At 46.2% G+C, this 13,244-nt stretch overlaps 1 protein-coding gene across 2 annotated transcripts in view; it reads right to left on the bottom strand.

Annotated features, from left to right (window-relative positions):
- Nucleotides 1-754: 754 nt before the first annotated feature.
- The window catches only part of ZBTB49 (zinc finger and BTB domain containing 49), a 24,865-nt gene continuing 12,375 nt past the window's right edge, over nt 755-13,244 (bottom strand). Inside the window, exons 4-8 of one of the 2 annotated variants that reach the window (XM_081058355.1) lie at nt 12,783-12,829; nt 6,699-6,772; nt 5,120-5,202; nt 4,867-5,028; nt 755-1,879 (exon numbers count right to left, since the gene is read on the bottom strand). In XM_081058355.1, the coding sequence (XP_080914481.1) occupies nt 1,203-1,879; nt 4,867-5,028; nt 5,120-5,202; nt 6,699-6,772; nt 12,783-12,829 (1,043 nt within the window). In that variant the 3' untranslated portion in view covers nt 755-1,202. Of the gene's footprint in view, nt 1,880-3,929; nt 5,029-5,119; nt 5,203-6,698; nt 6,773-12,782; nt 12,830-13,244 lie in introns of those variants that run through there. The other variant, XM_081058356.1, reaches the window with a different exon arrangement.

Below are 13,244 nucleotides of genomic sequence, written 5' to 3'. Positions count from 1 at the left end.
TTAAGGCTTCAGGCTGAGTGATAGAGGCGGAAAGGGAAGAGACAGGAAATATGAATTAGAGCTTCGGTTTAAAATTTTTCCCCTAAAGTCTTATTACCCTGATCAAGCAAATTTATTCCAGGCGAGTTCCGTCAGCCCAGGAGGGTCTTACTCTTGGAGGCTTGGGAAAACCCAGCTCCTGGCATACAGGAAGCACTCCATAAACATTTACTGGTGGAAGTGGGGAAACTGGTTAGTCTGAGTGACTGGAAGAATGGGATTGCCTTTTAATGGGGGGCACAAGTAGGGGAGAGGAGGAGGAGCCTAGTTTTAAAAATGTTCAGTCTGGTGTCTCCTGGGCATTAAGATGGAGATGGTGGGCATGCAGTTGGGTATAGGAATCTAGAGTTCTTGGGAGAGGCCCAGGGCGGACAGGAGTTTGGGAGTGATAAGCAAACAGCACTTAGTGGTCATTAGACACGAAGAGGTGGCATAAGGAGAGAGCAAGGTCAGGGAAGGCCCCAGGGCCTGTAACCCGGGGCACCCCAACTTCTAGGTGTGGGCTGAGGGGAGGGAGAAGGAGTCTGAGATGGAGCAGCCAGGGACTGCGGGGAAACCCTACAGGGAGCAGCCTTCCAGGAAGTCCTGGCTCTTGTGTCACAGAAGGAAGACAGGAGCAACTTCCTGCCGCATTGTCAGTCCTGCCCTTGTGATACTTATTTTTATCCCACTATGGTCTTTAGATTAATATGGATGCTGGAGGAAACACACATTATATAGAAAGTTTCATTTATTCAAATTAAATTATAGTATGAGTTTCATATACAAATAAAATCTTTGTGTAAATAAAAATACAAAATGCTACAAACTTCAGTCATGTGAAAATGCAAAAATATCTGTATTATCATATATATATATATATATATTTTTTTTTTTTTTCTTAACATGACCAAAATGTACAGTAGCTGACCCATAGTCTGTCCTCTGCCACGCTAGCTGAAGTCTGTGAACTGATTTCTCAGGCTTTTGGCTTCTGTGACATACGAGCCCCGCCCTGGTGCCCGCTTCCAGTTGAGCCCAGCGGCCTTCCTCCCAAACCCTGAGCTCCAGCGGCTCCCAGTTATCGGCCACGTCAGGGGGGAAGTGGCCCAAGAGCTCTGCGGCCGTGAGACGCCTTCAAGGACTCAGAAAACGCGGCCGACGCTGAGAAGCGCGCGAGGGCGTCACGGGTCCAGCTCGTTTTCATTCTGCAGCGTCTTCATCGCCAACCCCCAGAGCGTCATGCTGGAGAAAAACGGGCCTTCCGCGCTCCTGTAGGCCGCGCCCGCCGCCCGGCTGCCCGGGGCGTCGCCGCAGTGGTTGTCCAGAGCGGCCAGGGACGCGCGGCTCCCGGCCATGCCATCGACCGGCAGCGGCCCGGCGCTGGGGGCGGCGTCCACGGCCGAGTAGGCGAAGGCCTGGGGCTGTGCGGGCTGCCCCGGGGCCTTGGCCAGTTTGCCAGGGTCCAGAGCCAGCTTCTCCTGGTCAGCGGCTCCGGGAGGCTGGGCCGTGCACCGGAACTTACAGTAGGAGCTGGCAGGGTGGCCCTCAAGTTCTGCCCCCCCGTGTTCCCCCGGGGGCACGGGGAGCTTCACAGACACGGGCACCAACGTCACAGACACGTCCTGCGCAAAGGCATCCGCGCCCTGAGACTGCCCCAGGTCGGAGGCGTCCACGGCGTGGGCGAACTCCTCCAGGGCGTCGCGGCCCGCATCGTCCGGCCCGCAGTGCATCTTCTTGTGCCGCCGCAGCACGGCCGAGCGCGTGAAGCACTTGTTGCAGATGTCACACGTGTACGGCTTCTCCCCGGTGTGCGTGCGCACGTGCCGGCGGAGGTCCCCGGACCCCCCGAAACACTTTCCTGGACAATGAGAGAGGGACCTTTCAGAAGTGGCCACTCGGGGAGGACCGCGGCCCTCCCAGAGCGCGCCCACTCGCTGTCACGTGGGCGGGGACCGGGCCGTGTCCCCGCGGCGCAGCCCTCCGGCTTCGGGCGGCTCGGAGCCTCCGGAGACTCTCCCTGCACAGGAGCCGGTGCTGGGAAACCTTGTCCGTTTTGCTTACATTTCCTTAAGTGTTACCACCGGCCAATCTATAATTTAGAAACATCTTTTCTAAAGGCACTTCTGTATTTGGCTTTTAACATAACTTGACACATACTTCTCCTGGTTCTATTTCCTTTCTCTGTGTATAGGATCCAGGTAGGGGATCAAGTTCCACAATTAGAGCAGGTAAGGGGATCAGAAGAGAAAAATCAATAAATAACCTTATCAGAGGCATAATGTATTTCCAAAGTATGGAGAACAAACTACACAGTGTATGTGCACATATATTTAGGGCTTCTCTCCTACCCATATGCCACTCTATCTGAATTCTCAGCTACCCAGCCCTAGTCAAGCAATGTGGGCTATCTAAAAACGCCCTTGAACAAAACTAGATGTCAATGCCCATCTGTTAAATTTTGAGCACTTTTTTTTCTGTTAACCTAAAAGTAAAATGCCTTTCAAGTGAGAGGCAACAAGCATTTATTTGAGATCAAAGAATAGCTATTCGGGAAGCGCTGATTCAGACAATGCCCAAGCAGTGTTCCTATCAGGAGACAAAGGCAGTGGGTATGTATGACAGAGGGAAGGGGACTCGTGACATCCACAGAAGGAAGGCATTTCTACTGCTGCATATACGTTCACATAGTGACGCTAATTCTAAACAGTTTTTTAATTTTCAGTCCCATAGTCATAGTATCTGCCTTCTTGTGATCTTTGCAAACAGTTCTTTGGGGCACAATGTTACTTTAGGCCGTGGGCAAAGGGCCCCGTTTTAATATTCCAAAGATTTGAGGCATAAGACCTGCAAGGCAGCTCCTCTGGGACGGCAGCCCCAGCTCCATTTGAAAGGGGCTCCGTTTATTATTTCTTACATGTCTGCATACAAACTACTGAAACATGCCACTTCTGTGTTGTCACTTCTGCACATTGCCCACAAGGTCAAGCTCAGTAGCCTTCACTTAACACCACCGTAAAAGCGTGTTTAGTTTGCTGTCCTGTCTGTGCAACACGTTTGCCTCAGCTGTGTGGTGTCCTGCGGATGACAGCTTCATAACTGTCCCTCTGGTGTCGCACGTTTGGGATGCTCCCTCCTATTTGCTTCTTCATGTGATGTTCTTCTCATTGTTTCCTTAAGATAAACTCTCAGGAGTGCGATTACTGGGCAGAATGGGAGCACCACTGTTAGGGTTCGTCATATGTATAAATAAGTTTTAGTCACAGCAGAGCCAGGAGCCAGGCTCGACATGTGTCGCAGCCCTGAGGAGGGCACAGGGGGGCAGCTGTCCATGAATGTTCACAGCATATCTGCTAAGTGAAGGCAGTCACAAAAGACCATACACTGTGTGCTTCCATTTCTATGAAACGTCCAGAAAGGACAAATCCGTAGACCCAGGAAGTAGATCAGTGGTTGCCAGCGGCTGGAGGGTGGGAATGTTTTAAGAGTGATGGTAATGGGTGTGCAGTTCCTTCTCAGGGGCTCTGAAAGCATTCTGAACTCTGACTGTGGTGTAGCCTGCATAGCTCTGTGTCTGGACCACAATCTCTGAATCACTCACTTTAAATGGGTAGATTTTATGGAATGAGAATTTTACCTCAATCAAGTGGTTTAAGCATTTTGAACCTGTCATGCAAGAACATGATTTCTCCCTTTCTCTTCCCCACCTCCCAAAGCTGAGCTTGTCAGGGGCAGAAACAGTCAGTGGGGTGGGGGCCTGACGTGGGGAAGACAGAAGGTCCCCCACGCTCCCTCCTGGCAACGGTCTTAGTCCCAGCTGGGAGAAAAGAAAAAAATTTAACCTTAAATCAAGTTGACGGTTGTCATAATTTGGAACTGACATTTTATATTAGTGATTTGAAACTGCATTTGTGATTTAAAGTGATGCAACTTATTTTTTAAGAGTGATCAGAATAGTCGTGGAGTTGCCTAAATTTGTATCCAGAAGATCTGTATATAATTTAAGTGGGAAACAAAGTTGTCTTCTGGTTCCATCCCAGAAGCCTTGCCCCCTAACCAATCACAGTTAGAACGAGCCACTCTGAGTAGTGCTCTATTCCAGGTTTCCCACAGCTGGACTCTCGAGTGTTTTCCCCATTTGTTCTATAAAGGAAATCACAAACATGGTTACTCACTCACCCATGATTCTACTCACACTACCAACTACTTGTCACAGGAACGCTCACGCATGTGCACACACACACACACACACACACACTCCTTCAGAGGCCGGAGCAGGTAACAGGTGCCTTAACGGAGTCCACATTTCTGCGTCTCTACAATAAAGTACCGTGAAGCTGCGAGCTGTCGGCTTCCCTGTCCTTCCCTGATGAGCTGGTTCACTGACGGGTCAGATGCCCATAGAAATCACTTCTGCTTCAGAACACATGACCTCAAGAAGCCCTCCCACTCGTCCCCATGGTGTGCACCCCGTGCTCCAGCAGGATAGACAAGCCCGCAGCCCCCGCGCCCTGCGCTCTGGCACCTGCTGCCACACACCACGGGGTCCCACTTTCCCGGGGGCCAGGAGTGTGCGGCCCCAGGACAGTCTGTCATCCGGATACCTCTACCATCTCAGCACAGCTCTGGACCCCTCGGAGACACCCAGAAAACATCTGATACATGCACATAGGAATGAATGAGAGGAGACCATGTGAAGTGGTAAAACAACAGCATGACTTCCATTTTGCCTGTGAGGACAGGGTGACTCCTCGGAGACACCAAACAGCCAGGGACAAGCGGGAGACAGGCGAGCTGCCCACGCCAGGGAGGACGGGTACCGCCTGGCCTGGAGGGCCAGACACTCACCACAGGCAGAACAGCTGTACGGCCGCTCCCCCGTGTGCCGGACTCGGTGCTTCACCAGCTTCCTCTGCATGTTGAACGACTTCCCGCATTCATCGCAGGTGAACACTTTATCAGCCGTGTGTGTCTTCTTGTGCTCCTTCAAATTACTGAAGTTACTAAACCCTGCAGAGACCATAACAGGTGTTCAGCTGAAGGACTGAGAACATTTCCATCAGTCATGTTCAAGCAAAAAAAGGAAAACGCTCAGCTATACCTCGGCCACAGATGTCACACAAGTGTGGCTTCTCTCCCGAGTGAATAATTATGTGGCGTTGGACGTCGCCAGAGGCTGCAAACCTGTAATGTAATTTGGAAATGCAATTAACAGCCGTTTTCCATTACTGCAAATCTTTGTAACTGCAAGTCACTGGGGCAGGGGATGAGCTGCTCCTGACGTTCCTTGAGAACGTAGTCAGAGGGGGCTGATTTCATGAGAAACGTGCATTTAAAAATCTTCACTGTTTTCCTCTTTTTTAAAGGAAAGTAGGAACTGATACAAGTGTTTTGCTTTTAAAACATTTTTCTCTACCTCACTGCATTAATCTTTCTTCTTCAGAGAAGGCCACTCACGTGACTCAGGCAGTAATTCCAACCCAGGCCCTCGGATGTGAAAATCCAGCTCTTTCCTGTCCACCACACTTGAAAGTAGAGTAATACGTTCTATTTTGGGGAAGATGTTGCATACAGAAGTGACTTTAAATGCATGCCTTACTTTCAAACAGAGTTCCAAAGGCTCACATTTAAAACACCAGCCAATGCAAGACATTCAGGGATGAAAGGTGCAGTGGGGGGGTGGGTTTATGCTGCAAGCCACCTGCAATGAGCCGCACACGGTGCCTGGGCACTGAACTTGGCTGTCAGTGTTCAGGTCGCTACAGCAGAAAGGGAGACACGTTAGGCCGGGTAGCTTTCATTTCTTTGTTTTCCACCATCTGCGGAGACGACTGCTTTCGGGGACCTGAAGTGGGAGTGGCTCTCTCCCCTGGTGTTCCCACAGCATCAGGGGACTCTGACTTTATCCCTACGGCCACCTCTTTCCCCGACTCCTGAGTATGAACTTGTCAGAAATTTGTCCTGTTTATTTGTGCAATGAGAGGTGCCTAATAAACGTTGGTTAAATAGAGGAAGATGAGGCGATGTGACTGGCACGGCCCTGGTTGCTGCCTGTGTCCCAGCATGACCATTAGATGACAGAGTATGTGGGCTCCCGGGAAACGACCCCCGCGAGGGCGGGCGGGCCAAAGCCACAGGCCGGTGTGCACGCAAGAGGCCAATCTCCTCATACCCGATTCCCCAACATCAGGCTGTCAGTCACCAAGCCAATTCTTACTTCCCAAGTCAAAACCCTACGGCACGCAGCCCTCAATCTCTTTCTTTTCTGCAGCTGACTCACTCCCAAAACCCTTTCCCGGTCCACGGCTGGGGCACTTCCTACCACCCTCTCTCCCGAAGTCTGGGCATTCAGGCTGCAAGTCTCACTTTCCCTACTAGACACTCACCTCTGTGGGATATTTGGCTATTTTAACAGCCATTTTTGGAAAGAATGGAAACTTTAGTATAAAATAATTTTGTTTCACGTAAAATCCCATTTCCTAAGACTTCTGTAGTAAATTTTCTTTTAAATAACATCTTTTTCTTTTTCTCATGTGTGTCACAAGAAAGGCTCTGTGTTCCTTAGTGATACACGGGGCCTCCAGGTGGCTTGTGCATGAGCCACCGCTGCAGAACACTGCGTTTCAAAGACACCAGCCACGAGGTATCCCCATGGACGGAAGGATAGGCCCGGCACTAACCTCTTTCCGCAGATTTCGCAGATGTATGGTTTTTCACCAGAATGCCGACGTAAGTGAGTCTGCAAGTTACCTGCCTGCAAAATAGGACAAGAAAAAGCACACTAATAATGAGTTTCTTAAAAACAGTTATATACATTCAAGGGAAAACAGACAGGTTTAGCCAGGTTCCAGTCCCAATGACGACTGGAGACATACGCACAAACTCCATGGAGCCGCATGCAAGGAGGTCCACCACTGGCCCAATTCTAACTGGCAAGTGGCCCTGCCCAGTGTCTGTTGAATAGGGACGTGTCTCAGGTCTGTGCCCTGAGCACAGGGCTGCCCACAAGCCACAGGGGAGTCGGGGGGTGTGCTCCCCTGGGATGTCCAACTCAGGCACACACTGTGCTGCTTATTCAAGGGGTGCTTCTTAAAGGGGCCGACACACTGTGAGGGAGGCTGGTGGTCGTGAAGTTTGTATTTTAAACAGACCTTGATGTATTGTTCTGTATATTTTTAAACTTGGACCATCTATATGCAAGCATCATTTGAAAAAAGAAAGTAGTGCTTGTCCATGGTTATTTTAGATTGTTTCTTCCTGAAAAACAGGCTTTTGTTCCTAAGGAAGGTAGGCATTTCCAAACAGTTTTTCCTCTGGCAGTACCGTTGTTCTGCCTGACAGGTTTGTCATTTTGGCCTTTGTGCAAAAATGCAAATGAAGACAGCTGCAGCAGTCAGTCAGTTGCAGGATCTTTATGTTCCAAATTTCTGACCCTACAGGGCTTTACAAAGAATAACATTCAAACGGAAATCACAAAATAGACTTCCGTGTACTAATCAATAAGAAATCAATATTAAATTGCCTTAAGTAGAGTGAAACTAAGACTGCGAATGACTCAGATATTAAAAAAGCTCCTGTCTAGTTAGGATTTGGAAACAAAAGCTTCCACTGCTATAATTTAAGGCAATGGTCTCAGTCTGTCATTCCTCCTACTTAATTTTGTATAGTGTTCTGTTAAAAAAACTAAACTAAAATAAAAAACCTGAAATGAGTGCGTACACCCAAAGATAATAATGCACACACATTACGGATAAAATAAGCCAAAAAGGGAGAATAAACAGTAATACCCAACTAACAAACTTGGCTTTGTAAATTTGTAAATTATGTTTTACATAAAATGCAAAGACAGTTCACAGTTATAGGTTTGAAGATGGGCGAGAAATCCACCTGTGATTGGAAATGTACAGGTGTAAATAAAGAATGCTGTCCTGATTTTACGTCATCTAACACGGAGATTCTTCGTGTCTATCAGACTCTGGGAAACATGGCGTGAGATACTACCTTTCAGAATAGGAGAGATACGGCTTAGAAAAACACTTAGGTTTATTTTAGGTAACAGAAGAGAAAGAACCTGGCAAAATATTGGGAAATATCTAACTTTTAATAGAATGACTATGAATAACAATAATAAAGCAACAAATGCCAATGGCAATATACATGTGGTCTGCTTAGGCCTTTCCACACATTACCAAATTACCCTCAGGAACTGCTCTTAGGATCTCTATTTTCTAGATGAAAAACAGGTTCAGATAAAGTAGTTGCTTCGGGTACATGGTTGGGCCAGAAATTAATAGTGGTTTATATGAGTCTGAGGGGAAAACCTGAGGACATGCAAGTTTCTGTGAATAAACTAGCCTGTGTTGAGTACTCAGGATGAGAAATAGTCACTTTGCCACTCAGGAAAACAGCTCACTGGGGTTTAGATAATGCACGGCTGACTGTTCGAAATCAGTCACTTCCAAATTTCAGAAAAGCTCATCAGTTATATAACAATTCCAATAGCACCATCTGCTCAACTGTTAAATTGGATCCCTCTTTATTTTGTAAACTATGTATAATGATTGAAATTCAGTCTCTGAATCAATTCTTAGCAATGCTGCATTTTTGCTACTTAACAAAGCATAACAATTGTTTTCTAAGCAAATGTAATCCAATGGTCTTCCACTCATATTATAATAAGCAATAGTAAAACATTTTTAAGTGTTTCTTTAGCTATTTAATAGTGGAAATGGGTAATAAAAACAATTATATTTCCCCCAGATAAAGGAGCATATCATGTTTCCCCGAAAATAAGACCTAGCTGGACCATCAGCTCTAATGTGTCTTTTGGAGCAAAAATTAATATAAGACCTAGTATTATATTATATATTATGTTATATTATATTATATCATATTATATTATACCTGGTCTTATATTAAAATAAGACCAGGCCTTACACTAATTTTTGCTCAAAAGAAGCATTAGAGCTGATGGTCCGGCTAGGTCTTATTTTCGGGGAAATGCGGTAGCTAACAGTCTGATAAATGACATCAAAATAGATTAAATAATGGAAAAATTCAGGCAAAAAAGTCCAAGAATGATAATTTATACTAAATTACATAGGAAGCTGGGGCCCAGATTATTTGACGTCAACTGTTTTCATTTGTAGTCAACTTGGATATGCTCCAAGTATACGTTAAGTACATAAAGCACATCTGAGAAGCTATTGCTTGTTGGACCCCTGAAAACTCCAGCAAGTGGTAATAGTAACAGCTGTCCCATCCGAAGCCATTGCTGTGAGGAACACTCTGCTGGGCAGTGGCAAACAGGACTTCGTATTTCACGTCATCGTCATTACAACTTCCCCGTGAAGCAGTATCATCCCATTTTACAGAAAAGTAAACAGACTCTGGGAGAGAAGTAATCAGCCTCGGCCCCTGCAGGGGATGGAATATTCTAACTCAGGTTTGTCTATGGACATCAGCGCCTGGGCTGCTGTGTGCTGTTCAGCTGTGCTACAGGACGTCAGGAGTGCAGGCGTTCTATTCTTCCCAAGCAAACATCATTTTATATTAAGATGGAGTCAGCAGAATTTGGAACAGAAACGTTCTGTTGCAGAAAAGAACTAACATCTGATTTGTTGAGGAATTTTTAAAATACTGCAAACTCCTTCTTACATGGACTTGAAAATCAGTATTTAAACATGAAAAAATAAGCATATTGTTCTCTATCAGAGTACCCGTCTAATGGCAGCTGATTGCTTATATAAAAAGTCAGGAAATCATAAAACTTTAGAGATAAAAGGGATCTCAGATCTTAAAAGTCACCTGGTTCAGTTTTAAGACTTCAGGATGTCTTAAAATTAAAAGCAATAAACAAAGCAATAAAATTAAAAGGGAAAAAATCTGGAGACTAACATAGAGATGTCACCTAAACAAAAATGATCATTATACTGATAAAAGGACATTTAACACCAAAAGTGTGGGAACAATCACCTCGAGTTGAAAATTTAATAACTTGGGAAAAGTTCATTAAAATACTCTTATTGTTGCCTTTTCACCATGGACAGGATGAAACTTAGTCACCTCTGGCATGAGGCCACACCAGTGCCCTGGGAACCAAGTCCCTGGGCTGCCTCCTACAGAACGCTGTGTCCTTTCCATCACACCTGGATGGACACTCTCTCCAGACAGCACTGTGGGAGGACGCCTAACCTCTGAAAACCGGACTTTCTGCACCAGCTGCTCAGTTTCTATTTCTGACTCGAGAGACAAAACCACTCTGCTCCTCACCCACAGACAGCTACATACACCAAGTTTTCCTCTCCTGCTTCTTGTGTGACAGGCTTTCCGCACCCGTCACTATCTTAGTTTTCCCCTGTGGATGCACCAAATGGTCCAGCTCCTACTCCACACAGGAGACACATCACACCAAATGGAGACTCTTTCCTACTCTACGTATGGTATGACTCCCTTCCTGAGATCTGGGCAGATGCAGTGTCCAGATTATACTAACATCGGTATATTCTGTGATCACAATCTAGGAGTATAGTTTTTTAAAGCTGATGTCCCTACCCCAAGCACCGCCCCGTTCACGTAGAAATGCCTACTCTCTGTCTTTCCCATACTGTTCCCTGTACACGTCTCCATCAGCGGGCTTCCGGTGCTTTGTTGTATTGTACCGTTTACACCTCTGTTTCCTCCTCTCAACACTTGGCTCCTGAAGCCGCATTCACCTTTGTCCCCCAGCACATGGCAGAGCTCCTTGGGCAATGCAGGCTTGCAACACACATACTGAATGACATGTTTTAAAAGAGCCCTCCTTGTTTACAAAAATGTCTTCATTTCACTATGAAATAAAACAGCAATATACATCTGAAAACCGTCACTATACATAACTCTACCTTTACAACATACAATGAAACATATTGTATATTGAATATATTGTATATTGAAATATATTGTATATTGCAATATACATCTGAAAACCGTAACTATACGTAACTCTACCTTTACAAAACCTGACAAGAAAGACACTAACGCAGAAGAGGAGGATTTCTACTGGCTCGAGAGGGAAAGTGCAGGATGAGGCTTGAGGTAGTGGGGCTCAGCCTTTCTCACAAACTACCAACTCTTGTGTCCCCTCCCCCCAAACCAACAGAGCCAGAATCTCTGAGGGTGGTCTGGGCATCACCGTCAGGACAGAAGGCTGAGGCAGACTGCAAGGGGCTTGGAGGCCTGGTGTGACTTTACTTGGTTAGCAAGGGAGGCTCACGGAAGGGTTCCAAGCAAGAAGGGGACAGGATTTATCACAATGTAAATGTACAAACGGCTTTCTGGCCCCGTTTTTCATTTACTCCTCCTAACATTCCCCTGAGGTATAGAAGTAGTATTCCGATTTCAAGAATTACTAAAATGAGAGCCAGAGTCGTGATGGCTCATTATTAATGATCATTGCAGGACATGGCTTCCCCACTGCACCAAAGATTAAAACGGTGCCCGTGCGGCAAGGTTTCCTGAGCACTGATTGTGCTGCTTCATTTACAAGTACTTGACCTTATTAACCCGTTTCCTCCTTCCTCACACACTCCGTTGGGTCAACTATCTCATTATCCTTGTGTTGCACATAAGGAAACTGAAGTGTCAAAAGGTCAGGCAGTTTGCCCAAGGTGACAGAGTACAAATCGAAGGCAGGATTCATCTCCAGACTGTGTGGCTCCAGAGGCCACACTCTGATCCCCAGGCTGAGCTGGTGGGAAGCAGCCTCAGCTACCATGGTGGCAAGGAATGATCACTCCAGGCGGCTGTCAACACTTACTGACACTTCGTGGGTGCCAGGCATTCTCCCGGACGATAAATAACGCAGCCCGGCCCAGACTCTTAACGCAAAGGGAGATTGTTAAATCTCAGTGAATCACTGCATGCAGGGAGTAGGAAGAGGGAAAAGTAATTAAGACTGCAGGTTTGGATGCGTGGGAAAACCAAGGGCTGGCTCTGTGTCAAAGATGGCGCTGCTCTTGCGGTTCTAGGCTCAGTGGGGCCTGGCCCCCAGCTCTGACCAGACTCCAGGTCTCTATGCCCCCAGCTCTGACTGGACTCCAGATCTCTATGCCCCTAGCTCTAACCAGACTCAAGCAGCTTGTCTCACTGAGCTCTGGAATGCCAGGGCCTGCACGGGGTGTTTGGAGTTTTACCTTCTGTTTCGGAAGGAGAAGTAGGTTCCCATAAGCCTACATTCGAAATTTTCTCTAAAACATTAGATCTCCAGGTTCCTTTAGGTCTAGTGCCCAGAGCAGTCTACAGCCCATCAGAGGGTACAATAAATACCGGCTGATGAGAGAATGAATATATAACATCTTACCAGTAGAAGCGGGGAATGAAAACTGGTCTGTTTGCCAATATCCTAATATCTACGGTCCCCATCAGAGGACGACACTGGTCTTGGAGCCCAGCATAATTTGCAGCTTCCGGCTGTATGTTCAATATGGTTTATTTCATTCATGAAAGAGAAGAAATATTCTAGGATTGGCTCTATCCTGGGGGGTGGGGGTGGTGTTAACTGTGAGACATTCACACTCTTATAAAAAAATGGTATTTTTCTCCGCAATGAACTAGAAATTTGTTTTCTTGAAAATTGTTTTCTCCTGATTTAGTCTGAAGTCTTTTAAGATACAGATATCCTAAGAGGCATCTCTCACAACTCAAAAACCATGTCTTATTTGTAATAAAAATCGACACTGGGTTTCAGGTTTCCAATTATTAACAATAAATAACAGTATTCCCACCTGAGAGAAATGTTTCCCACAAATGTTACATTCAAAAGGTTTCTCACCTAAAACAAAACAAAATAACAGCTTGTAAAATCATTCTCATTATTTGCACAATAATTTTCTGTTCAAAACGTTTAAACTATCTCCTGTGCCCCACCGTTTAATGCAGAGCATTACATTCTTTGTTGTCAGGGGATGAAAATGGGGGTCTCCACACCCTCATCGTCTCTGTCACCCTTACATGATCGGCAGAGAGGGTAAAAGTGAAATCTATGGTTGCTTTTCGCTAAAAAATCAAACTGTTCTCCAAATATAAACCGACGCTGAAGTCAAACTTATTTATTTGCACTCAAACCCCACCTAGGTTTTGGACACAGTCTTTCGGTTTAGTTGAAAATCAAATGTGAGTTTTTGTGAGTTTTTGTGAATGGAAGGAACCTGTTCACCTGTCCTTCTGCCTCCACTTTACCTCCGATT

Source organism: Rhinolophus hipposideros (assembly GCF_964194185.1).
Source record: "Rhinolophus hipposideros genome assembly, chromosome: 1".
NCBI classification, from domain to species: domain Eukaryota; kingdom Metazoa; phylum Chordata; class Mammalia; order Chiroptera; family Rhinolophidae; genus Rhinolophus; species Rhinolophus hipposideros.
Note: the sequence above shows the minus strand (reverse complement) of the source record. Positions and strands in the feature narration are given on the sequence as shown.